This window comes from Trichoderma reesei (assembly GCF_000167675.1).
Source record: "Trichoderma reesei QM6a unplaced genomic scaffold TRIREscaffold_5, whole genome shotgun sequence".
Taxonomy (NCBI): Eukaryota; Fungi; Ascomycota; class Sordariomycetes; order Hypocreales; family Hypocreaceae; genus Trichoderma; species Trichoderma reesei.
In genome coordinates, this window is record NW_006711152.1 from 1,400,796 (window position 1) to 1,424,436 (window position 23,641).

At 55.5% G+C, this 23,641-nt stretch overlaps 8 protein-coding genes across 8 annotated transcripts; 3 read left to right on the plus strand and 5 right to left on the minus strand.

Annotated features, from left to right (window-relative positions):
- Window positions 1–486: 486 nt before the first annotated feature.
- Window positions 487–2,479, minus strand: TRIREDRAFT_58774 (uncharacterized protein; the record flags this gene model as incomplete). The annotated part of the gene is made up of 5 exons (XM_006963893.1): window positions 487–1,019; window positions 1,090–1,290; window positions 1,396–1,651; window positions 1,704–2,084; window positions 2,288–2,479. 5 exons carry the CDS (start codon window positions 2,477–2,479, stop codon window positions 487–489), a joined length of 1,563 nt encoding a protein of 520 aa, XP_006963955.1.
- A 1,944-nt stretch (window positions 2,480–4,423) lies between these two features.
- Window positions 4,424–5,469, minus strand: TRIREDRAFT_58654 (uncharacterized protein; the record flags this gene model as incomplete). The annotated part of the gene is made up of 2 exons (XM_006963894.1): window positions 4,424–5,043; window positions 5,106–5,469. 2 exons carry the CDS (start codon window positions 5,467–5,469, stop codon window positions 4,424–4,426), a joined length of 984 nt encoding a protein of 327 aa, XP_006963956.1.
- A 3,715-nt stretch (window positions 5,470–9,184) lies between these two features.
- Window positions 9,185–11,761, plus strand: TRIREDRAFT_121071 (uncharacterized protein; the record flags this gene model as incomplete). Its single annotated transcript, XM_006963691.1, has 3 exons — window positions 9,185–9,755; window positions 10,082–10,924; window positions 11,010–11,761. 3 exons carry the CDS (start codon window positions 9,185–9,187, stop codon window positions 11,759–11,761), a joined length of 2,166 nt encoding a protein of 721 aa, XP_006963753.1.
- Window positions 11,762–12,968: 1,207 nt separating this feature from the next.
- TRIREDRAFT_58428 (uncharacterized protein) lies at window positions 12,969–13,568 on the minus strand (the record flags this gene model as incomplete). Its single annotated transcript, XM_006963895.1, has 1 exon — window positions 12,969–13,568. One exon carries the CDS (start codon window positions 13,566–13,568, stop codon window positions 12,969–12,971), a length of 600 nt encoding a protein of 199 aa, XP_006963957.1.
- Window positions 13,569–14,205: 637 nt separating this feature from the next.
- TRIREDRAFT_58539 (uncharacterized protein) lies at window positions 14,206–15,698 on the plus strand (the record flags this gene model as incomplete). Its single annotated transcript, XM_006963692.1, has 3 exons — window positions 14,206–14,703; window positions 14,844–14,850; window positions 14,917–15,698. The coding sequence occupies 3 exons, from the start codon at window positions 14,206–14,208 to the stop codon at window positions 15,696–15,698; spliced, it is 1,287 nt and encodes a 428-aa protein (XP_006963754.1).
- A 451-nt stretch (window positions 15,699–16,149) lies between these two features.
- Window positions 16,150–18,196, minus strand: TRIREDRAFT_3212 (uncharacterized protein; the record flags this gene model as incomplete). The annotated part of the gene is made up of 2 exons (XM_006963476.1): window positions 16,150–16,230; window positions 16,304–18,196. 2 exons carry the CDS (start codon window positions 18,194–18,196, stop codon window positions 16,150–16,152), a joined length of 1,974 nt encoding a protein of 657 aa, XP_006963538.1.
- Window positions 18,197–18,487: 291 nt separating this feature from the next.
- On the minus strand, window positions 18,488–18,872 carry TRIREDRAFT_105676 (uncharacterized protein; the record flags this gene model as incomplete). The annotated part of the gene is made up of 2 exons (XM_006963896.1): window positions 18,488–18,747; window positions 18,824–18,872. Coding segments are annotated over 2 exons (309 nt in total), but the record flags the coding sequence as incomplete, so codon positions are not given.
- A 798-nt stretch (window positions 18,873–19,670) lies between these two features.
- TRIREDRAFT_59070 (uncharacterized protein) lies at window positions 19,671–23,469 on the plus strand (the record flags this gene model as incomplete). The annotated part of the gene is made up of 2 exons (XM_006963693.1): window positions 19,671–19,787; window positions 19,894–23,469. The coding sequence occupies 2 exons, from the start codon at window positions 19,671–19,673 to the stop codon at window positions 23,467–23,469; spliced, it is 3,693 nt and encodes a 1,230-aa protein (XP_006963755.1).
- Window positions 23,470–23,641: the final 172 nt, after the last annotated feature.

A 23,641-nucleotide genomic window follows, 5' to 3' on the forward strand; every position in this document is an offset into this window, starting at 1 on the left:
GTGAGCCCACGAGTTGTCGTAGTACAAGGCTACGGGGAAATCAGTTCGCCTCTATAACGTAGAAGGATTATCGTTCCATGCGAGTCGGCACAACGATATGTTCTTCATAAGGCGAACCGTGTGCCATATTCGATCTCGACCGGCTGTTCATGTCGAGCTGTTGTCGTACCAACGCCGTATTGACGCCGTGTTCAGACACATCCACGCAGAGTTCGTAGGACGAGAAAAATATTATCTGATGAATCACTGACGATGTATTAGCGGTCATGGCACAGTGAGGCACTCTCCAAGGTTCACTCACCTTGCAGAAATGGGTCTTCGATATCTCCGTGAAGCGCCGCCGAAGTCGAGGAAAATTAAGTTGAAAGAAGAACTGAAAGGAAAAATGCGCCGTAGCCTTCTTGTCAAGTATCCCACAAAGACCCATGCAGAAAGGAAGTGGTCATCGTCTGACCGACCCATTCATTGACCGAGTAATGGAAAAATTTAGAGATCTAATTCGTCGTGTTGAAGATTTTCGTGGATTTCGATGCCGTTGTCAGATCCTTGCGATTCCCAGATGCCGTGCACAGGGTAGCGAGATTCCTTCTCATCGTCAATGTTGGCATCATCCAGAACGTCGCAAAGCTGTGGTTCGGGTTTGACACCGGCAGCTGACTGACTTTGACGCATCGAGTGAGAGGTATCCGGATTGCGGTTTATGGATGTGAATCCCAGCGGAGACAGGCTTGCTGAAGGACCCGGCTGGCCACATGATCCAAGGAAGAGACGATCTTGCGAGAAGAGAGGATTGGTAGCTGGTATGTCAAGGAACTGATTTGCTGCCGAATTGGCCTCTCCGGCACTGGTATGCGAATAATCCTCGAACTTCTGCTGGGCGCTGTGGCCTGGGGGGAGGCGAAAATGGTCATGACCAAGAGCATTGAAGTGGTTGTTCGTAGCGAATGGAAATCGTGGGGCACTGTTATAGATGGACGTTCCATCCAAGGCATAGGATAAATCCTGATGAGTGAAGGAGCCTGGCGGGAGCCTTGATCAGCACTACATACCTAGTCACTGAGTAGGAATGCAATTTCTGCTTACCTAGACCAGCGTGTCCATTCATGCTGAGGAAAGATTGCTCTTGGCTTCTGCCTCTTTGGAGGTCTCGCGCCGAGAATCCTCTGTCAGGGACGTCTCTGGCAGCTGGAGTTGGGGACGCCATGTTTGAGTGTGCAATCGGATTCAGCTGGTGCAGACCAATTCGCCTGCGTAGCTCAAAACTATATGGCCCGAGAGTCAGTACGATATCTCGATCACGCGTTCGATGTTTGATGTTACCTTGGCTCCCTTTGAGACGCATTGGACATGGCACGTCCATTGTACACGCCTATATCGAGTCAATGCTGTTCCTACGATCTGCCCAAGGGTGCGTACCGGTAAGCTCATCATCATCCCGGAAGATATCATGAGAGCGCTTGTACTGTCCCAGAGTAGGCGTGATGTCAGAGCTTGGGGTTCGACTGTATGCGAGGAGGGGCTTGGAACTCTTGTCTTGGCCAGCGTTGCTGCGGGTGAGACGGCGATTGCCTCCCCGAGGAATATTGGCAGAGATCTCTGCGAGTGGCTCTCCACGCTTTCGGCGAGGCTTCGCTGTTTTCTTGGGTGGCGTCTGATCAATGATGTTAGTAATTCGTCCAAAGAAGCTGAGAGTCTGTACAAACCGTCTCCTCCTGGTCCGGGGCCGGTGAAGAGCTGTCATAAACATCCTTGACCCTTTCCACCTCAAACTCCGCCGTCATAACGACTTGAGTGGGCTCAATTCCCTCTGACGTTCTTCTCATCTTTTCAATGACCGACTTGGGCTTTCTTTGGTTGCGAGTGCGTTTCATATCCTCATTTGCCAGATCCATTTTGCCCATGCCTGGCCATATCTGACCCTTCAGTGACATCATATCGCCTGATCCGAAGAAGTCGTTCTGGACCTCGTTGTCCTGTTCTGATTGGAAGAAGCCCGGAAACATGGGAAAGTCCGGAGTAAAATCTTCATGTTCATTCTTCACGACCATGTCAGATTCAACTCTCTTCATTTTCCTCTTGGGCTGCTGCTGCTGTACTGTCAGCGCGCTGGTGGAAACTTGTTCGAACCGTCATGATAGATACATACCTTGGCAGCTACGAGGGCCGCAACGCCTCTGGCCCGTTTGTTTCTTGCGGCCTCTTTCAGCTGCTTCGCCTTCATCCGCTCGACAAGCAGGCGCTCAATGCCATTGTCCTTGTACCACTGCTCGTACTGCTGTAGAGCAACAGAGGCCGCGACGTCCTGGTGAGCCTTCAACTTTGTCTGGGTTTCATGATGGAGATGGCCCTTGGAGGCGATGTGCGTGAGCAAGTGGGACACATCGGAGAATCGCGGCGACTCGGGGCAGACGGTGCAGAGCAAAGGAATCTGCTTGCTACCGGAACCAGACGAGGTGCCCGTGTTCACCACCGACGCCATGTCCTGCTCCTCAAATAGTCAGTCATGATGTCTAGATCAAATCGAGTACCACCCAATGAAGGGGCAAGAATCATTTTCTTGCAGCTGTAGCTTGTCTGTCTGCACCTCTAGAAGCACTGTTGCGAGGTCTGACCTGATCATGACCCAGAGGGCCAGGCTGATTGCACGAAGTGGCCTCGCGGCAGGAAAGCAGCAGCAGCAACGACAGTAGTAGCAAGCACAGGACGGGAAGAAAAAGAGTAACGAAGGTCGTGGGCCTTGATGATGACCCGAAAGCAAAGAAGCAATGGTAGAGAGTGACGTGATTCAGAAAAGAGCAACTGAGTACATGGGGCCTGGGGGGTACGAGAGGGAAGACGCAGTTGTGTCGAGTGAGCAGAGCAAGTCTCATACAGAACTGGACAGCAGAGCAGGTTGGTCTAGGTATAGGTCGGTGAGGTAGAGGAAGTAGGGAAGATGTAGGAAGAAAGAGGCAAAGGGTCAAGGTGGTAGGAGAGGGGTGGGTAGGAGAGAGAGGTAAGGTAGGTTAGTAGGTAGAAGTAAAGGCGAAGCCGTTGTATCTTACCACGGAATAAAGGCCGTTCATATCTGCAATCGGCCCCGTCACTGCCAGCTGGTGAGGCAGCAGCGCTCTAGAAGAGGCTGCCCACTGAGGCAGACCAGGAGCAGCTGGAAGCTCTGGTGCGGGCTCGCTTCCGTCCCAAGTGAGGACAGAGGGACCGACTCGAGGAGGCAGATCTGGCAGTCGTTTGAAGGGAATGGGGAAGAAGGAGGAATCCATGACTCTACCGCTTTTGAAGGCGCGACCGAGAACGTCTGGGCGGTGATGAGTGGCAGTAGAGGGATCCAGGCGGTATGAAGGCAGGAACCTTGATGAACCAGAGGCTTCGAGGCAATCAGGACGCAGAGATGCTGCTTCTCATCTCCTTGAGAGGTGAAGAAGAGAGGATAGAAGAGAAGAGCAGCTTTGTCCGATCATCCTCAGCGTCCCTTCGATGTCGGGAAGGAAGAACCACGAAGGGGTTAGCCCTCCTATGGTGTGGATGCGGATAGCCATCGCACCTTCCCTCTTCCCAGAGCGCACTGGTAGAAGACGATGCCATCATGACTGATAAGCCCTTGACCAGAGTAGGCAATAACGATCGTAGGTAATTATATATATCATCAAGTCCACCACTTGATATCTCTTGATGGCGGCATTGCATTGCTAGAAATGTTGAGCTGCCTTCCTACTACCTACTAGGTATATCCTCATCTTTCTGTCGTGAACCCAAACTGGCATCGAAAGGGCATACATGCTCCTCATCGATCATCAACTTCGCAGTCGTTGGAGTGCACCAAGCTCATCTGGAGAGTGGTGGTCGCTCGAGTGGTTCTTCGTCAATCCTGCCACTTCGCAAAATGTCTAGACATTCATGCCTAGGTACTTTACATTAGTTAGAGTGATTTAACTGCTTCTCATGATGATCTGGGGACGCAATGGAGGGTGTCGCGTGGTGCGGCGCAACACATCGGACAGTGGAAGACTCCAGATATCAGACAGATTTGCCGTGGCACAACAGACTCATCAAACACTTTGTCTGCTCCTTAGTATTCTTGTAGGCTGTGCAGGTTTCCTTCATGTCTGTTGTTGACCATTTCTAGGGTAATCCTGAACCGTACTTCCCGTTATTGATCACCAGCTGGGCTGAGCAAACACAAACCTAGATCTCCTTCTATATGTGAAACAAACAGAGCTTGGAACGTTCAAAATGCAAGGTGTCTTGGAATTTTCCTCATTCTTCCAATTATTCTACGTAGGCATCTCTCATCCATCCTTGCACATGGTCATTAGCTCGAAGTCACTAGGCGTCGAGGTGGTGATACGGCGCAGCTACCAGAGGCGGACAGATATAGAGCATTATTGTAGCATGTGTTACCATTATCCAGCATCTGTCTTTCTGCTCACTCTCCCAGAATCCTTGCCACAATACTCTTGGGCATGCAATACCTCGGATCCACGGGCTCCATGCCAGGGTATCCAAGTAAGCTCAGCCCGGCGGTGCCAAAACACGTGTGCCAGACGTCCACCATATTGCCCGGCCCGTCAGAGAAGCCGCCGTTTTCTGGATCCTGACAGGCCAAGATGAAGTTGATGAGGGCCTGCTTGTCGATCCAGTGGACGCGACCAATGATCTCGAGACTGCTCAACACCCACCAACTGTAGCAGACGTCTTCCTTCTTCTCGGGCCGACCATTGAGACCGCCCCCAGGAAGCTGCCTCTCGCTCAACCAGCGGCCAAGCTTCTCATGCTCTACGAGATCAAGGCGGCCAGCGATGGCGAGAGCCGCGACGCAGGTGAAGATTTGCGCAGCGTGGGACTCTGCTCCGGGCTTCGCGCCGTAGCCGCCGTCAAAGTTTGAGCAAGCGACGATATGCGAGACAGCCTTGTCGACGTCGACCAGAGATAGGAGGCCCAAGAGTGATAGAGCGTTGAGGGCGCCATATAGAAACCTTGTGTCCTCTTCACCCCACTCGTCGCCAAAGAAGCTTCCGCTCTCGGGATTTTGAAGGTCTGCTATGACTGCAAGGTCTGTTAGAGTGCCGAACGTCATTGATTTGGCAGAGCTATGCAACACTACCTACATTTGCCAACTGCCGCCTTTCCCTTTCCTCGCGCTTCTAGCTCGTCGAAGCCATCAACCATGGCGAGAATCTGCACGGCACTTACCGTAGAGAGCATGTGAGCATCGTGTCCAGGGGCAGCCCCAAAGCCGCCATTATCATGTTGGCAGGAGAGGACGAAGTCGATGGTGTCCTTGCGTGGTAGAGCCTCAGGGTGACGGAGAAAATGGAGGGCACATAGGCCCCAGTAGGCACCGTTGAGCCGTAGGTGCTCTGTCATCCAATAGTCCAGCTCATCAGTTTTCGTGTCCAAGCTCAGGACATATTTCACGTGGGCATCCGTTGCAAGTTTCAGAGCCTCGGCGTCTCCAGATGCCTGAGCCATGGCGATGTTATGGGGGAGTTGTTGTTTGGTATTATATCACATGCAGAATCAGAGCTGGCTTCAGTGGTGAGCTCGCTTCGTGAGAGGTGACGTTGAGGCTGATTATGTAATCAGCATATCCAAGCATCGCTGGAATTCCAGGTGCATGACCTACCCCGTAATATCGGGGAATGCCTAATGGCTGTCCATGTGCTGAGAGCTTCGTTGTTTATTATTCCAGGGGCTTGTTCGTTGGGCTTCACTTGGATCATTTTGCCCTCCGGCGGCATGAAGCTCCTTACCTAGCAGTGAGGTAGATGCTATTTATGGCACTGCTTGTTTCGCAGATACTGTACTGCGACCTCGTGGCTGCGAACGACCCCTCTTGGGGAGCACCCCTGGGCTGGGGACTCGATGAAGAGTTGTTTGCGAAAGAGGAGCCTGAATGGAGTCGGGGTAACGAGCACTACCGAGATTGCCATCGCAGTCGGCAATGCTGGGAAAAAGCAATCAACGGCTGATCGAGTGGCTGTGCGTTTGATGAAGATGGCCTGTAGGGAGCTGCCTCGTAACGGCGATTGCTGGGCAAATTGTAAAGTACCTACCTAGGTAGCGGTGCATCACCAGTTCCCTGCCGCATTACTAACATTGGATGCTGCCTCGTCCTTCTACCCATCGTATTGCGCATGAAGTTGCAGATACCTTACGCTCGATATCCCCGGAAAGGAGGTATCACCTTACTTTGACTGGCAGTCTCAACGGCCCGATGCTGCTTGATTTGAAATGCGACGTGTTCGCTGTGCGCCATAGAGGCAGCGCCGGATAATTGCATCGCACATCTCAATGGGCTGCGTTGGAGTGCGTTATTGATGCTGCTAATGCGGAGGGCGCATCGACAATTGCCCAATGGCAGCGCTTTTCGCTGGGTGTTCACGAGTCACATGGGCATTCGTGTGCAGGCGGAAGTGAGCAGAATGATGCGGCATTGCAGACTTTAGTACGATGTGGCACTTCTGCGTGAGTACGACATCCATAATACAAAATCCTCTCTTATGCATGGCCAGCTGTCTACTTATCGGATAATACCCAGCAGTACCTACCTAGGTAGGGTAGCATCAAGAGACTGGAGGTGAATCAGGGCAGAGATGCTCTGCAGATGTGTCGATCGAATACTGTACCTATGCAATCGCTGGTTCGCCCAGGCTTGTGCTACCGGCCTGAACGGGATGAACCTACGTGCGCCGTAATACTGCACCATGCTTGGCGGGTGGTGGGAATGGAACATCAACATCTGAGAGTCTCTCATGATTCACATACCTAGGCACAATTACGAAGCTGCGGAATATTTGCGTCCAGGTGTTTGAGACTCCGTACTTGAAGGTCCAGTGATGAGCGGGCAGGTTATCCGTACTGGGTATCCGGTGGGCTCTCTTGAATCAGAAGAGGTCTTTTCGTCTCTATCAAGGTGTGTTATTGGCAATAGTGGCGTACTATGTAGGTAGTAGGTATGTTACCTAGTCAGTACCTGACTTGGATTCGAAAACTCCCCAATGGTCTTGCCCAGAGAAACCAGAAACAGATGCGATCCTTCTCATACCAGGCGCCTAGGTAGGTAGGTAGCCTGTAAGGAGTCACCGAAGCTGGCCATTGAGTACCTGTTTGCCGACTTGATATCTGACGGCCCTGCGAAGGAGATGCCCAGTTGCGCCAAAAGAGCCACAGTTGACTTGCCCTGTTCCTCCGGGTGTAGTTGTACTGAGGACTTGGCCGCTTGGCCACCTACCTACCTTACCTTTGTCTATGCACATCGTGCGACTCCCAGCTTCTTCTTGGTATGCTGACTGCGTGCCCTGCGCCCCCGTGCAGCGGAGCAGAGGCTGCCACGAGGCCCAATCACAGCGCCGGGAACCCCTGAAAGAGCGGTTCTCTTCCCGGGTGCCACCGAGGCGTTTCAGATGCGATGGCGCGTGGGTGAACAAAAGAGAGATAAAGAAGGAGAAAAAAACCATCAAAGAAAAGCCCAGGCCACGAGACGAACAATTGTAGTGGCTCATGATACTGGCAACTCTTTGCCATTGCCAATATCGTTTTTTACAGTGCGTCACCTGATGCTTGAGGTTTGAGCATTCGATTGTCGGCATGCCTGATATGATACGAAAGGGCAAGCTGGATGCTTGATGCTTTCATGCTCCGTACACTGTACTTGTACCTGACGCCAACGGCGGTTCCCTGAACCTGTCCCTCGTCCCTCCACTCGCTGGCGTCCACCCTGAGTGCACTAACGCGAACCAGGTACCCCAAACGGGATGGAGCCAATTGATGCTTTTAGGGCATGGGATGGATCTGCTTCAGTCGTTGGTGGGCGTACCTGTACCTGTACCTGTACCTGTACATGCAGCAATCTGCATGAAGCAGCACCTGGCAAGACATGAAAAGACGGGCAGATTGAAGGACAATGGAGTCGTCAACTCACTCAAGAAGAGAAAAGGAAAACGTTTGGCGGAATGCGGGACCATAACGTTCGTTCTACCCGAGACACTGTCTCTCAAACCAAGACTCCGGCTCTGCAGATATACGTGCCTGATATGCAGATGAAATCAGCTTCTCCGCCATTACTGCGCTTCATTATGTCCCTACGAGTATCACCTTAATCCGCCGAGTCCACGTCTCAACAAAGTAGCCGGCGGTAGCGCTACTAGAGCCTAGCACGTATTCGACCCAACTTCATTGCATGTCGCTAGCAGCCACGACTGACCTAGGTAGTAATCGAGAGCGGCTATGTTCTAAGGAGCCCTTGAGGGTCCAGAGACCGGTTCTAGGCCAGGGTCCAAGGACAATATCCACGAACGTAAGGTGCTCAACTTGTGTGTAATACTCGTAGCAAGAGCAGCTTTTTGCTCTCTTTTTTACCGACGTCCACCTAAGGTAGGTAGGTACCTGCTGGATCCATGGCCTGTCGATGCTGATCCGTACCTGTACCTGGATGGATTGCACGTACATGCTGTACGTACGTGCCTCGCACGCACCCACACCCATCCTCTCTCGCTACCTACTATACCTCAGGTACTCGCACCTGACTTGAATTTGCATCGTCTCCTCTCTTATACACAAACTACATTGTTTGCATAGATACGAAGACAGACGCGGCTCCGGAATCGTCGTCGTCGTCTCTTTATCACGCTTGTTGTGGTTCTGATCTTCACTCCAACTAATACTCTCCGATCCTCACCCCCTTCGTCGTCCTCATCCATCCTCCATCCTTCGTCGTCCACCGTCTTGATACCGTCGCCCGCATCCGCACGCACTCTCTTTCGTTGTTTCGCCCCGTACTTGCACGCCCCTCCCTCACTCCCTTCTCCACGACGCCGGCTAGCCAGGCCGATGCCACGGGCAATCCATCGTTCGTCTCGTCTGGTTGCCCCCCACTGGCCTGCCCCTTTGCCCTCTCCATCTTGAGGCACAGCTGAGGCACAAGAGTCCCCTCAGGCTCCCTCAGGACCGCGTGCCCCCTCCTTCGCACCCTCTCCTGACCCTCCGAGCCTTGCTGCAGCGCCCTGCGCGCCCTGGAGTCTGACCGTCGTCTCCTATCCGTGTTCCCAAGGCTGTGGCCATAGCGCCGCGTGCAAACCACCCCGACAGGCCCCCTGACAGAGGGCTGCAGAGCTGCAAACCTCCTGCGCCAGATCAAACCGCCATTGCGCAGCCTCTCGACACTCTGCAGCCGGGGCTTGCCAAGATGGGACCTAAGCCCACCCTCCAGCCGCTGATTCTGGCGGACAGCAGCGCTCTCGACGACCCGCAGCCGTCTGCCGCCGAGTCTGCGTCGCAAGCCGCCGCATCGCCCGTCGAATCCTACCCCAACTCCAAATCGCCCCGATCGCAGCGAACCTCGCCCTTCCCCATCAGCAAGTTTGCCGTCCACAGAAACCGTCCCAACCGCATAGGCACGTCGCCAACCCTCCAGCCACAGCCGCCGCGGCCTGCGACCAGCACCGGACCGCCAGACGAGGCCAGTCGTCACCAGCAGCACCAGCAGCTGCACATGTGTCGCGCCCAGGCCCGCGATGACTCGGAGCTGCCGCAATCCTCGAGGTCGAACTTGGATCCTTCCTCAGCTGCAATGCCTACCCCGGGCTTGCGCCAGGCCATGACGGACGGCACCAAGCCGACAAAGTCGAGCTTTTTCCAGTTCAATAAGGTGCCTAAAACTCCCGGCATTCCACATGCCGCCCAGAACCAGCAGCATCTCGAGGCGCGACACCAGCCGACATCACGAGGCGATGACAAGAGCGAAAGAGGTCATAGAGGTAAGGCTATATTGACATGGGGCAGATTTGCGCATCATAAGGTAGTTGGAGTTTCTGGGCGGACAACGTTTCGCTTAAAGATAGGGATTGTTGCGGTGCGAACAATTCAAGGTGCGCGCTAGCACGCCATTCATCTGGTGTCGCATTGTTTTGGTGCGCACCTCGAATTCTTGTGCCAGTGACAGGTCCCTAGAAGGAGAAAAAACGAAAGAAAAGAAAATGAATGAGGAAAAAGAAAAGAAGGGGAAAGCAGGCTAAAGAAGAGAAAAGAGACAAGACCCCCTTGAGAACCTTTGTGGCTGACCTATTGTCACTGCTATCCCTAGACCCGATCAGCACCGACGAAAGCGAGCCAAAGTCTATTCCTTCTCAACCTTCTCGCTCCGACCTCTCTGTTTCATCTTCTGGAGACGCCGACACAACAACGCCTCTGCCATCCATCAGAAAGAACAAGTCCAAGTCGTTTGCGCTCCTCGGCCGCAGCAAGTCTGTACGCGACAAAGAAGCCAGCCGCCTCAAGCTTGCCGTCGCGCCGGTTCCCCTTCCGTCGGCCACGCCAAATCATAACCACACGATTCCTGAGGAGCCTTCCAACAGCGCGACTCCTACTGCCGCCGCTGCCACGGCTGATGCAGCAGCTACAAACACGCAAACCCCGATCATGCCACAAGATCGGGCATTGCGAGACGACGGGATGAACTCGACTCCTCGAACCCGGCCAGAGGACCGAAGCGCCGGTGCTGCTGCTTCTCATGGCAAGGATCATGGGCGCGAGAAGGAGCAGAAGGCTCATTCGTCGGCCCGCGAAACCGGTGCATCGATATTTTTCAGCGGTCTGAAATTCACCTCCACCAGGGCGGCCGACCTGATCAGCAAGGGACTCTTTGGAAAGAGCACGCGAAGCAGCAGTACTACGGACAAGGAGCCTGTCATCGACGATGAACATTACGAGTTGAAAGTCATCAATCTGCCTCTGGTTGAGCAGACGCGAATGACTCGAATCTCGAAGCGTCTGGAGGACTCGAGGGACAAGACAGAGTTCTGGATGCCTGCATTCCCGTGGAGAGCCATCGACTATCTGAACTATAAGGGGACAGAGGTGGAGGGCCTCTATCGTGTGCCTGGAAGCGGCCCCCAGGTCAAGAAGTGGCAGAGAAAGTTTGACGAGCGTGCGTTTTCTTCCACACCCTGTTCTTTTCCCCCATGTTTCGCGTCGAGAATTTCAAGATGGCTAACAACCTTGGCTGTGTGCAGAATATGATGTCAACCTTTTTGAGCAAAACGACCTCTATGATATCAACATTGTTGGTTCCATGCTCAAGGCTTGGCTTCGCGAACTGCCCGACGAGCTCTTCCCCAAAGCGGCCCAGGAGCGGATTGCTCGCGAATGCCACGGCGCTGAAAAGGTCCCGCAGCTTCTCATCGACGAGCTCTCGAACCTGTCCCCATTCAACTATTACCTCTTGTTTGCCATCACATGCCACCTCAGCCTGCTTCTTGCTCACTCTGACAAGAACAAGATGGATTTCCGAAACCTCTGCATCTGCTTCCAGCCCTGCATGAAAATCGATGCGTTCTGCTTCAAGTTTCTGGTCTGCGATTGGAGGGACTGCTGGAGGGGCTGCAAGAATGAATCCAAGTTCATCGAGGAAGAGTACCGCCTATTTGATCAGCCGCCGCCGCGTGGCCTTGCTGATGTACAACTTCCTTCGCAGAGCGAGGCTAGCGAGGCGGAAAGGCCGGTCGCGTCTCATCACAGCCAGCCATCGATCCAGGAATCGAGCGAGCAGGCAGCGACCATGACCAAGCCCCAGCTCCAGCTCTCCAAATCCAGCAACAGCCTCTCATCCGAACGTTCTACCGTCTCGACGGCCCTGAGCGATGACAATGAGGAACATGAGGATGCTGGGGACATGTATGGCTTCACACATACTACCGAGGATGCAGGATCTCGCGACCTGCGTCCCCTGTCCCCTATCCAGCCTCTGTCGCCTCTTGGCTTCTAAGCACGGAAGTCGGGGCCAAGGCACACAAGGCTTACTTCACATCAACATTTACTTTTGTTTCCGGCAAAGATACCCAGCAGTTATTATCGGCGCCGATTCACGACATGACGCCGTTTATGACTTGTTTTTGTTTTCGTCTCTTCGGATTTTAGCGCATCTCCTATATACTAGAGCTTCTGGTCTGACAGTGACTGGAATTCCTCTCTGCTTTCAGATCTTCATCACCTTTGGTTCTCCCCTTGCGCACCAAGGAGGGACCGAGAAGGAAAGAAAGAAGATGAATGAAGAGAACAGAACCGCCAACAGAGGAGGACCTTTGAGAGGCTGACTAGCCCCCGAAATCACACTCTCTTCTTGTTTCATATGTGCCATCTGCCTCTTTGCATCATCGATCTGGTCTCTGCTCTATTTCTCTTTACTACTACATCAACGTCGCGACGACCGCTTTCCCGATTTGTCTCCTTTCCCATCTTCTATTTCAGGTCGTTGCGCCCCTCAACACGAGTCTGAAACTGTCTATTTTCCTTTCTCACTATCTAGGGACTCCAAAATGCGGATCATCAAAATTGGCCGAGAAATACGCGCCGGTCTCCGTTATCAGAGGCCAAGCGACATGGGGTTGAGGCTAGCAACTGCGTTGGAGGCTATTGGCGCGCCTCCTATTTCCATTTCCTTTCCGTTTCATCTCTCTACAACCTCCGTTCTGGGTGCAAAATGGCCATAGAAGGCGTCAAGTGTACAGATAAAGGGGGGGTGGTGGCGTAACAAGGAACAGTGAGCCGTTCACTCGAGTGAGCGCTGGGAATGATTTCTTTCTTGTCTTATTTTGGCAACATAAAACCATGGGAGGAACGGTGAGAATGAGAAGAGAGATAAGAAGAAGAGAGAATTTGAAGAGAAGATCGTTGCCCATGCTAGCTTTTGAGGTTTCTTGAAACATCTAACATCTATACAACAATTGTGTGAAAATCGAGTAATCCTATCCTCTCCTGCCACCGAGCAGCTAGATCTTGACTGAGTGAACAGTATCTTCAATCTTGAATGCAGCCTTGTCCTCTGACAGAAACACCCCACGCCTAGAACGCCGTAGCCATGCCCGAACTGATGGTACATGGATAAAGAACCCTTTGAAAGCAAGAGAAACACCAAGAGGATATCCGAGTCCGAATTTTTTAAATGCGTGTGAGCCAGCGCCCCTCCAATCCCATTAGTTCTTCTTGCCCATCTTTGCCGCGGCATCGCGCTCGTTCTTGCGCATCTTCCTCTCGTTGCGCCGCATGTTCTCCTTGCGCTCTCTCCGGCCATCGCCGCGGACGCTGGTGCCCTCCTTGCGGTCGGCCTCCTTCTTGGGGTCGACCTCGACGAGCCAGTCGTCCTCGCCCTTCTTGTTGAGGGCCTTGTACCCCCACTTGCGCTTCCACTCGCCCGACTCCTCGTCAAAGGCGAGGTTCTTGCGCTGCTCCCTGGTCTTGGGCTTGATGCCCTTCTTGGCGGCGAAGCGCTCCCACTTGGTCGGGGGCTTGGGCTGGGGCACGGGCTTCTCGCGCGGGAGGCGGGTGGCGGGCGGGGGCAGGCTGAGGAGGACGCCTTCGGAGGTGGACTGGAGGGGGCAGGTGGTGAGGAGCTGGTTGATGAGGGACTGGGCGCCGTCGCGGGCGAGCTGGGCGAGGGAGGCGTCGATGGCCGAGGGGTCGAGGGCGACGGGGTTGGGGTCCTCGGCGAGGAGGAGGCCGAGGTCGAAGGTGTAGGGGGTCGGCTTCTCGACGACGACGGGGAGCTTTGGTTTGTTGGAGATGGAGACGGCCATTTTGTGTTGATGCTGTTCTCAATATTTTAAGTGAATGGTGTTGCGATTTGTTCTGGTTGGTGAATTGGGAAAAGTTGACGTTTGAGGAGGCTGATGATGATGTTGTGTCGCAAATTGTATGGCGATGTTGATGGTCGTCAACTTTCCAACTTTTTTTTTTTTTCCTTTCCTTTGTCGATAAGACGCTCTCAATTGTTGCGATAAAGCTTTCCTGCATCGGATCAACGGGCTGCAATTTTCCGGGGCTTTGCTGGAACTTTGACTGGAGGGCGCTACTCAGGTTAGTAGATCTTCAGAAGCAGACGCCCAGAAGGGTACATTGCTGGCCTTGTATCTTTAGCGCTGCAGTCTGCGGCAAGTGGTACGAGGCTGGTGGCCCCTCCACAGGTACCCATGCGACTTTGAGATTTTTGGACTCAATTGGAAACCAAAACCTCCAAACCAAAGACCTTCACGAAAAATTGACGTGGGGGGGAAATCGATCGCAATACTCAAACGACGCCGCGCTTCGGGCCTCAATGCGGTGACGATAGACACGGTTCACTGACACGATACGAGACACACGAGGGTCTCGCAATCTCTTCCTCCTGCTCGGCTCTTTGACACCCCCCCCCCCTCCAGAACCTCTCACGAAACCATGGCCTCCATATCGCTGAGGAGCCTCGTGAGGCCCTCGCTCCCCGTTGCGCCTCGCATCCAGCCCATCATCATCGCCGCCTTCTCCACCACCAGCCTCGTCTCCGCTGCCGCGCCGCCCGCCATCAAGAACCGCAAGGACCTCCCGAAGAAGACGAAGAAGACGTACAAGAAGAAGCAGAACATTGTGCCCGTCAAGAAGCCCGCCCCCGGCGAGCGCAAGGCCTTCCGCAAGCGCATCCAGCTGAGCAACAACAGCGCGCTCCCCGTGGCCGGGCTGGACGCGCTCGAGGCGCAGACCATGGCCCGGGCGGAGAGCTCGGGGAGGATGTTCGCCGTGCCGGACGAGGTGGTGGACCAGCTGAGGGCGCTGGAAGCGTTCAAGAGCACGCAGACGTGGAACCTGTTCCGGAAGCCGCACGTGCTCGTCCGCAAGGAGACGGTCGAGCTGATGGGCCGGCTAGAGGCTTCGCTGGAGAAGAAGGAGGCGTTTAAGTGCGTGCTCACGGGGAGCCGGCTTTCGGGCAAGAGCTTGATGCTGTTGCAGGCCATGTCGTATGCGCTGCTGAACGAGTGGGTGGTGATTCATATCCCGGAGGGTACGTATTCGCAGACACTCTCTTATGACTGACAACGGAGTATCAATGTCGTGTGTTGGAAGGGAGGAAAAGAAAAAGAAAGAGCACAATTTGCTGACTTTTGTCTTGTCCAGGCCAAGATCTTACCAACGGAAACACAGAGTACTCCCCCGTCCCTGACACGGAACCCATGCAGTTCACCCAGCCCGTGTACTGCCTGAAGCTGCTCCAGAACATCTACAAGGCCAACAGGGCCGTCCTGGAGAAGACGCCCCTGAAGCAGGACTGGTCCCGCCTGTCGGCGACGCTCAAGCCGGGCTCCACGCTGGCCGACCTCGCCCTCAGCGCAAAGGAGAGCGAGTTCGCCTGGCCCACGCTGTCGGCGCTGTGGACGGAGCTGACGCAGCCCGGGCAGCCCCCCGTGCTGCTGACCCTCGACGGCCTCGCCCACATCAACAAGGTCAGCGCGTATCGCGACCCCGCCTTCAACCCCGTGCACGCGCACGAGCTGCTCCTCGTGCGCACCTTTGTCGATGCGCTGTCCGGAAAGACGAAGCTCCCCAACGGCGGCGCCGTCATCGCTGCCACCTCCCAGAACAACACCCACTTCCACCCGTCGCAGGAGCTCGCCTTGTCGCAGCTCGAGGCCGGACAGGCGGGCAAGCCGGTGCCGAAGCCTGACCCTTATGAGCGAAAGTACGACGACAGGGTGTATGATGCACTCAAGAACAGCACCGTGATGCGTCTCGAGGGCGTCTCCAAGGAGGAGGCCAGGGTGCTGATGGAGTACTGGGGCGCCAGCGGGATGCTGCGCAGTGTGCTTGATTCGAGGGTCGTGGCGGAGAAGTGGGCTTTGGGAGGGCATGGCATTGTGGGAGAGATGGAGAGGGCTTCGCTCATCACAATGAGGATGTAAATTTGAAGGAAAACCCCAAAAGAAGATATCAAAATAGGGGGAGTTGGATGACTGAATGAATGGGGGAAAAGGAAAAAAAGGGGGTTCAAAAAGATGTTGTATGAATATGTACTATATATAAATGATATACCGCCCTTGAAGTTTCTACTGCATAGGTACGTCATTATGTGTTGGTAATGTCTTATCTACTTGGGAGTTTTTCTAATCATTGACTTGTAGCAGATTCATCGGTATGGCACGATCGTTTAACTTCTTTTCATTTGGCCTCTTACAAGATCTAACCGCAAGTTCTACCAAATGGCACTCCCCATCTTCCTCTACACCCCTTTGAAACATTCAAGGGTGTCCAATAACAAGATGAAACGCCAACCCATTTTTTAGAGAAAAAAAAAAGATAACGAACCCAAAAGTGTGACCCCCAACCCAACTCAACTTGAAGCATATAACCATCTTACTCTTCCATGCTGTCTTCTCTGTCATCGTCCGCAGTCACAAAGACTAGCCTTGAGCCGCCGCCAGCAGTTTGCCAAACCTAAGAGGGAAAGTAGTGTTAGAATATGAAGTGAAGAGAAGCGTCGTTCGCAGTAGTGAAAGAGATAACTCACATCCAAAGTGGTGTATTCTTCCAGGGCATTCAGCCACTGGTCCTCCGTGAAGCCCTTGGCAATGACACGCTCCTTGACCTTCCTCATGCTCAGCTCAACGCCCAGCTCATCGTCTTCATCCGCATCATCAGGGCGGCAAGCGCCCGAGTCGGCCAGGGCCTTGACGAGGTTGTAGATCCTGCTGCTGGCGTTGAGGCCGCGCCGAGGGCCGCCGGCGTCCGTGTTCAAGCTCTCCTTACTGGCTTCGACGAGCCGCAAGGCCTCGTCGACATCATCTTGCGTTACCTGGTTGCTGAAACGGAGACGGGCGAGGGCCTGGGCCAGACGCACCACGCCCAGCAGGGTACGTGGCGTGGTGTGCGTAAACTGCTTGCCCTTCTTCTCCGCTCGCTGCTGCTGGTCTCGCAGACGGACGTACGTCTTGATCATGTACTCGGAGACGGACTCGGGGACGACTGGTCGATAGGTTCGGGCCTGGGCGACGTAAGATCGCACTTCGTGGGGAGAGAAGACGACGTTGTCGGTGCCGAGGTCGGGATGTCGGTTGTTCATGTGGACGTAGGTGACGTGCTTGGCCAGCTGTTCGTCCGTGTCTCGGGTGGGGGTATCGAGGAGCAGGAAAAGGATATCGAAACGAGACAGGAGGGCAGCGGGGAGGTTGATGTTTTCGACGGGAGAGATGCGAGGGTTGTATCGGCCATAGACCGGGTTAGCGGCTGCTAGGATCGAAGTTCGGGCGTTGAGGCTCGTGGAGATGCCGGCCTTGGAGATGGAAATGGTCTGCTGTTCCATGACTTCGTGGATGGCCGTGCGGTCATTCTCATCCATCTTGTCGAATTCGTCGATGCAGCAGATGCCGTTGTCAGCGAGCACAAGCGCACCACCTTCCAGAACCATCTCGTCCGTGACCGGGTCTCGCATGACGGCGGCAGTGAGACCGACGCCACTGCTTCCGCGACCTGAGGTATAGACACCGCGCGGGGCCACTTTGGAGATGTACTTCAGCATCTGAGACTTGGCAACACCGGGATCACCCATCAGGCAGATGTTGATGTCGCCACGAATCTTCATACCGTCGCCCATCTCCTTGGTGACACCGCCAATGAGAAGCAGCAAAAGAGCCTTCTTGACGTCTAGATGGCCAAAGATTTCAGGGGCAATCGACTTGGCGAGCAGCTCGTAGACTTGGCCAGACTGTCGGTATCTATCGATTCTTCGAACGAGCTGAGGGTCGACAATCATCTCGCTGTAAGCCTTTTTGTGCTGGTGAATGTGGTGAGCCTCAAGGTACGTGTCAGTCAGCAGACCAGCCCTGATGGCCTTGAAGCCGGTGTAGGGCGTGGGCAAGAAAATGCCAGAGATGTCGACGACGTCACCAGGGTTGACTTTTCGAACCAGGCTGCCAAAGCAGTGCACCGTGAGAGATCGCGGGATCTGGCCAATGGGAACCTGCTCAGCCAGCTCTTGCACCTTGACCTCCTGGAAGGGCAAGAACTTGGACGCTCTGGATGAGGGGTGCAGCTGGCCCTTGGCCTGGTTCTTCTTGCAGTCGGACGAGGGGCACATGGTCAGGGGACCGTACTGCTTGTCGGCGATGGGTTGGAAGATTTCGCAGCCGCAGCGGTCGCACGTGTATGCGCTGACCTGCACAATGGGCTTGACGTCGGAGACGCGCGTGGCGATGGCTCGGACGGTGATGAGGTGGCCGAGGTGCTCGCCGCGCACATGTCGGACAGCCAGGGCCTTTGAGGCACCGTCCTCAACGGCTGTCCGAGGCCTGAAGACGAGCGTGTATCGACGGGTGAGCTCAGCGGGGAACTTGTCCTCGAGGATGGTGGGATCTCTGTCGGCCAATACGTCGAGCTCTCGATTCCTGGCCTGCCGCCGGGCCATCAACACATCTAGAACGTCGTCTTTGAAGCTAGAAATTCCTGTCAGCAAGAGTCGCTCTCTTTCCTTACCCGTCTGCAGTGGAGAGTTTGTCATACTTGACCTCCTCGCTCGGCTGAGGCATGACGTTGTCTATCGCCCTGGACATGATCTCGACGTAGTGCTTCGTGTTCATCTCAATCGAGTCCACGAGCTGCATTGACTCGTCTGTTTGCGACTCCCACTGCCGGCAGTCAGCACCCTGGCGCACATTCGCTCGCACGCATTGTCCATCCGTGTCCGGCTTGCACTCACAGTAGCTAGGTCGTCCAGATCGATGGGGAACTCGTCAATCTTGCGGTCCGCCAGCAGCTGCAGCATGTCGCTGTACTTGTGCTGGGGCGTTTTCCTCTTGGCGCGCTCCTGCTGGCGGCGCTGACGAGTCTGGTCGTCCTCGTCCATGAGGTCGTCCTCGTCGCTGAGGTCATCTTCGTCGATTGTGATGTTGCCGAGGGCGGTGGTGAGGGTGTGCTCGGGCGAGGTCTTGAAGTCCTTGAGGAAGGATTCGAACGCAGCTACACAGAAGTCAGCATTGGCGATCTCTGTCTTTAAAGAAGCAGGTGGCCCATGTCAACAAGATCAAGAACCTACACTGCTGCGTCTCGTAGTTGACCGGCGCTTTAAACTCGCGGAGCGCCATTTTGCGTGGTGATGCCCGATATCAACGCCTGGAGAGAGGGAACAGGGGCTCGTTGAGTGAGCGAGAGAGAGGAACAGGAAGAGAACGCAATCGCAGCAAGAAAAAGAGAGGCGAGCAGATGCGATGCGCTGCGATGCACAAATTGGTGGGCTGGGAAACCAAACTTGCAGGGATGCAGATGCGTGCGTTAGTCAGGAGGAATTGGCAGAGCTTTGGGAGAGCTCGTCGAAAATGCTGTGCCTTGACGCGAGACAGACGCGCGACGCGTTCAAAAGCCAATCAAGAGGTACGTACCGGGAGTCAGCCACAGCTGGAGCTGTGAGAGTCGACACCAGCCACAGCTGTCCTGGAAATGAACTTGAAGCTGAAGAGCATGCCCAGAGATGACAGCTGAGATGAGGGTGGAACTCAGCATACAATACGTGCAGTTACAGCTGTGATTAATATTCTGATATAACTCTTTCCGACTAGCTTTTCCTGTGATATTAGACTAACTCATCTATCTCCTTATTCTCAGTATTGCCGTACCTCTCTAGCATCACCATCTCCTGCCGGCAGCCTCATTGTTGTACATGTACTAGTAGGTACCTCGGCCCCAGCCCACTTCACAGCGATTACCAAGTCTCCCCCTGGTCACTCCGGCCTGTCGGCACGTGAGCCTTGCCTCGGCTCAAGCTCGAGTCCCCAGCAGACGCGGAATAGCTTCGCCGTGGCTGCAGCCGCACCTGAGCTCTCCTTGCGCCCGGTCCTGCTCTCATGACCTGACAAGGACGCAGTTCTTCTGCCATTATTCCAGCCATGGCGCCCAGACGAAACGCGCAGTCGACCGCTGCCGAGCTGTCTCTGGTGCATCTCAAGAACTGCCTCGTCAACCTCCCTGCTTCATTGGTGAACTTGCTCGTCAATGTCAACACTGTACGTCACCCGGGAGAAAGAGCTACTCCTTTCCACTCCATCAGCTCAATGCCCTTGGCCGCGATGGCACTGCCTGACACGACTAACCGTCTTCCTTGCCTCACAGCCCGCCCAGAATGTCGTCGTCGAACTCACATACCGACCGTCTCCCTCCAGCGCGCAGACCGGCGGAGCGCCCAAGGAGCAGTCCGTCTTCGTAGGATGGACGGGGATGCCGAGCAAGAGGAGGGCCGCGCAGCTGGTAGGCCGGGACGGACTGGCCAGCTCGCGCGGCTCAGCGCGGGATCAGGAGGTCCAGCTGGTCGAGATCGACGCGACCTTTGCAAACACGCTCGGCCTGACGGACGGCGAAAGGGTCATGGCCACGGTCCACGTCGACCCTCCGCTGGCTCACACCATCAACATCGAGCCGCTGACGCCCGAGGACTGGGAGATTATCGAGCTGCATGCGACCTTCCTCGAGCTCAACCTGCAGTCCCAGATACGCGCGCTTCCCAACCCGGCGTATACCCCTGCTGGCGGCGCTCCGGTCCCGGCACATCCATTGACGCTGCATCTGTCACCGACTTCGACGGCCGTTATCAAGATCACGTCCCTCGAGCCCGCGCCGGCGGCTGACGTGGCCTTTGTCAAGCTCTCGCCCAACGCCGAAGTCATTGTCGCGCCGAAAACGAGAGCCAAGACGTCACAGAGCAGTGGCGACCACCGAAGCGTCGCGAGCACATCGAAATCCAAGAGGAGCGGAGCCAGCACCATCCGGAGGCGGAGCGCCAGGGAGGAGAAGAGGCCGTCCTTGTTGCTCCGCGCCATTGATCGCGCCGCCTGCAACGAATGGTTTGACGAGGGCATTGCGGAGCCCGGTCTCTGCGTCTGGGTGGACCGCGACTACGTCCTGACCAACGAGTTCAGGGGCGTCAATTATGTCGTGGTGGATGTTCTCAAGCCGGCGGGACTGCAGAAACCACAGCCCGAGGACGCAGCTGCTGCGGCGGCGAGCAATGCGTCTTCCAAGATTGTCGCGAAGCTGAAGCCGTGGGACGATCCGCCCAACGGCCAGGCTGCGGCATTGTCAGCGCCATTGTGTGCTGCGCTTGGGTGTACGGGCATCGTTGGAGGCATCGTCAAGATTCAGGCTGCGCCCCAGCCTCTGCCCCGGGGGGCGGTTCAGCAGATCAAAGTGTTCCCTTTTGCGGCTGGCTCTAAAGTAGGCGAGGGTTTGCGATTCGGCATTGAGACGAAGGCGGAAAAGGAGGAGTCTACGAAGCGATTCAGACACATTTACTCTGGGCCCAAGGGATCTGAGGGCCTCCTACAAGGGCCCATAACTGACGGTCTTGTTGTTGATCTGTACGACGGGCTGGAGGCTCCGCAAGGATGGGAAGGGGGCATCATCAAGTTCGAGTACAGTTCAGATGTCGCGTCACAGGAGCAGAACAAGGACGCGGCTCTGTGGATGGCCGGCGTGGATGCGAAGGTGCCCATTGACTTCCAGCAGCCAGTACCGCGACCGCCCTGGACCTCCGAGACGGACATATTCGAGTTGCAGCCGTCACACGATTCACTGCTCGTCGGCATCGACACGCTGCTCGCAAACCTCCAGTCACATCTCGCTCACATGTCCTCGGTCCTGCTGACGGGCACAAAGGGCTCCGGCAAGACGTCTGTGGCCAGGTATCTTGCCAGCCGGCTGCGCGAGGAGGCTCTCTTCTACACAATCTACTTTTCGTGCCGCAAACTGGTCACAGACGAGGCGAGAATATCAACTATCAAGGAAACTCTTAACCGCATATTCATGTTGGCCAGCTGGGGCGCAAGGCTGGGTGGCAAGGCTCTTGTTGTTCTTGACGATCTGGACAAGCTCAGCCCGGTAGAGACTGAGCTGCAGGTTGGAAACGACAATGGCCGAAGTCGTCAAGTCAGCGAAACGATTCGATCTGTTGTGCGGCAGTACTGCAGCAAGGAGAGCGGCGTCACATTGCTGGCAACGGCAGAGGGCAAAGATACTCTGAACAGCGTCGTTGTCAGTGGCCACGTCGTCCGCGAGATCATCGAGCTCAAGGCCCCAGATAAGGATGGCCGGCGGAAGATTATGGAGGCCATCGTGAAGCAGAATGCGATCGCTCAGGACGAGGCATCAGGGCAGCCTGTCGATGGCAGTCGGCCAGTAACCGCCAACGGCACGGAAACCTCCGAAGAAGCGAGCGACTGGCTTCACGGCAATGACTCGCTTGCCAACGGCCATGAAGACGGCGCTCCTGGCAAGACAGGCGGCTTCATACTGGATCAGGACCTCGATTTCCTCGACATTGCCGGCCAGACTGACGGCTATCTGCCCGGTGACCTGACAGTTCTCATTGCCAGAGCACGGAACGAAGCCATTATCCGATCCATCAACCTGACGCCCGACGACACCATCGGAGCTGTGCATCTCAGCCGCGTGGACTTCGACAAGGCCATCAAGGGGTTCACGCCGGCATCGTTGCGCAACGTATCCCTACAGAGCTCGACAACGACATTCAAGTCCATTGGCGGTCTGCAGGAGACAAGACAGGTCCTCCTCGAGACGCTGCAGTACCCGACAAAATACGCACCCATCTTCTCGCAGTGCCCCCTGCGTCTACGATCCGGCCTTCTCCTCTACGGCTTCCCTGGCTGCGGCAAAACGCTCCTGGCCAGCGCCGTCGCGGGAGAATGCGGCCTCAACTTCATCAGCGTCAAGGGTCCCGAGATTCTCAACAAGTACATTGGTGCGTCCGAAAAGAGCGTGCGCGACCTCTTTGACCGGGCCTCGGCGGCAAAGCCCTGCGTGCTATTCTTTGACGAGTTCGACTCCATCGCGCCCAAGCGTGGGCACGACTCTACGGGCGTGACGGACCGTGTGGTGAACCAGCTGCTCACGCAGATGGACGGTGCCGAGGGCCTGTCAGGGGTGTACGTCCTGGCGGCCACGTCGCGGCCTGACCTCATCGACCCGGCGCTGCTGCGTCCTGGCCGGTTGGACAAGTCGCTGCTGTGCGATCTGCCGTCACTGGAGGACCGCGTCGACATTATTAAGGCGATGCTGCAAAAGGTCCGGCTGTCGAGCGAGCTGACGGAGTCGGACGAGGCGCTGACGTCGATTGCGCTCAAGACGGAGGGATACTCGGGTGCTGATCTGCAGGCGCTGGTGTCCAACGCGCAGCTGGAGGCCATTCACGATGTCCTGGGTGACATGAACAACAACCCCAACACGAGCAGTTCGACGTCTGCATCCCGACGCGGAAAGGACGGCAAGGGCGCTTCCGCGACGAGCTTCACGCAGTTTCGCTACGGCGTGGACGAGGAGGCCGCTCCCGAAGCAGCAGCCAAGAGCCGCTCTGCCGCGCTCGTCGAAAACGCCGCGATCCTGTCCAAGCTGGAGCAGATCAAGATGGCGCGCCGCAAAGCCAAGGAAGCGCGCCGAGGCGGTGCTGGCGGCGCGGACGATGCGGAGGGTAAGGGGGCGGCGGCGGCCGATCAGCGCGAGGTCGTGGTGGGCTGGTCTCATCTGACCAAGGCGCTGGAGAGCACGCGGGCGAGTATCGGCAAGGACGAGAAGGCGCGGCTGCAGAAGATTTATCACGAGTTTGTGGTGGGACGGAGCGGGCAGATGAAGGATGGGCAGGGGAGTATGGAGATTGGGGGGCGGAGTAGCTTGATGTGAGACTTCAGGAAGAGAGATTGAAGAGGAGGAATAAGGGGAGATGAACATTGAGAGAGATGTCGTCAATGGATGCTGTCTGTATGTATATAAATATAGAAATCAATGGCTTGAAAGGGGGGGGGGGGGGGGGGGGTGAAGGGGGATAAGACTGACTGAGCCCGAGTCAAGCCTA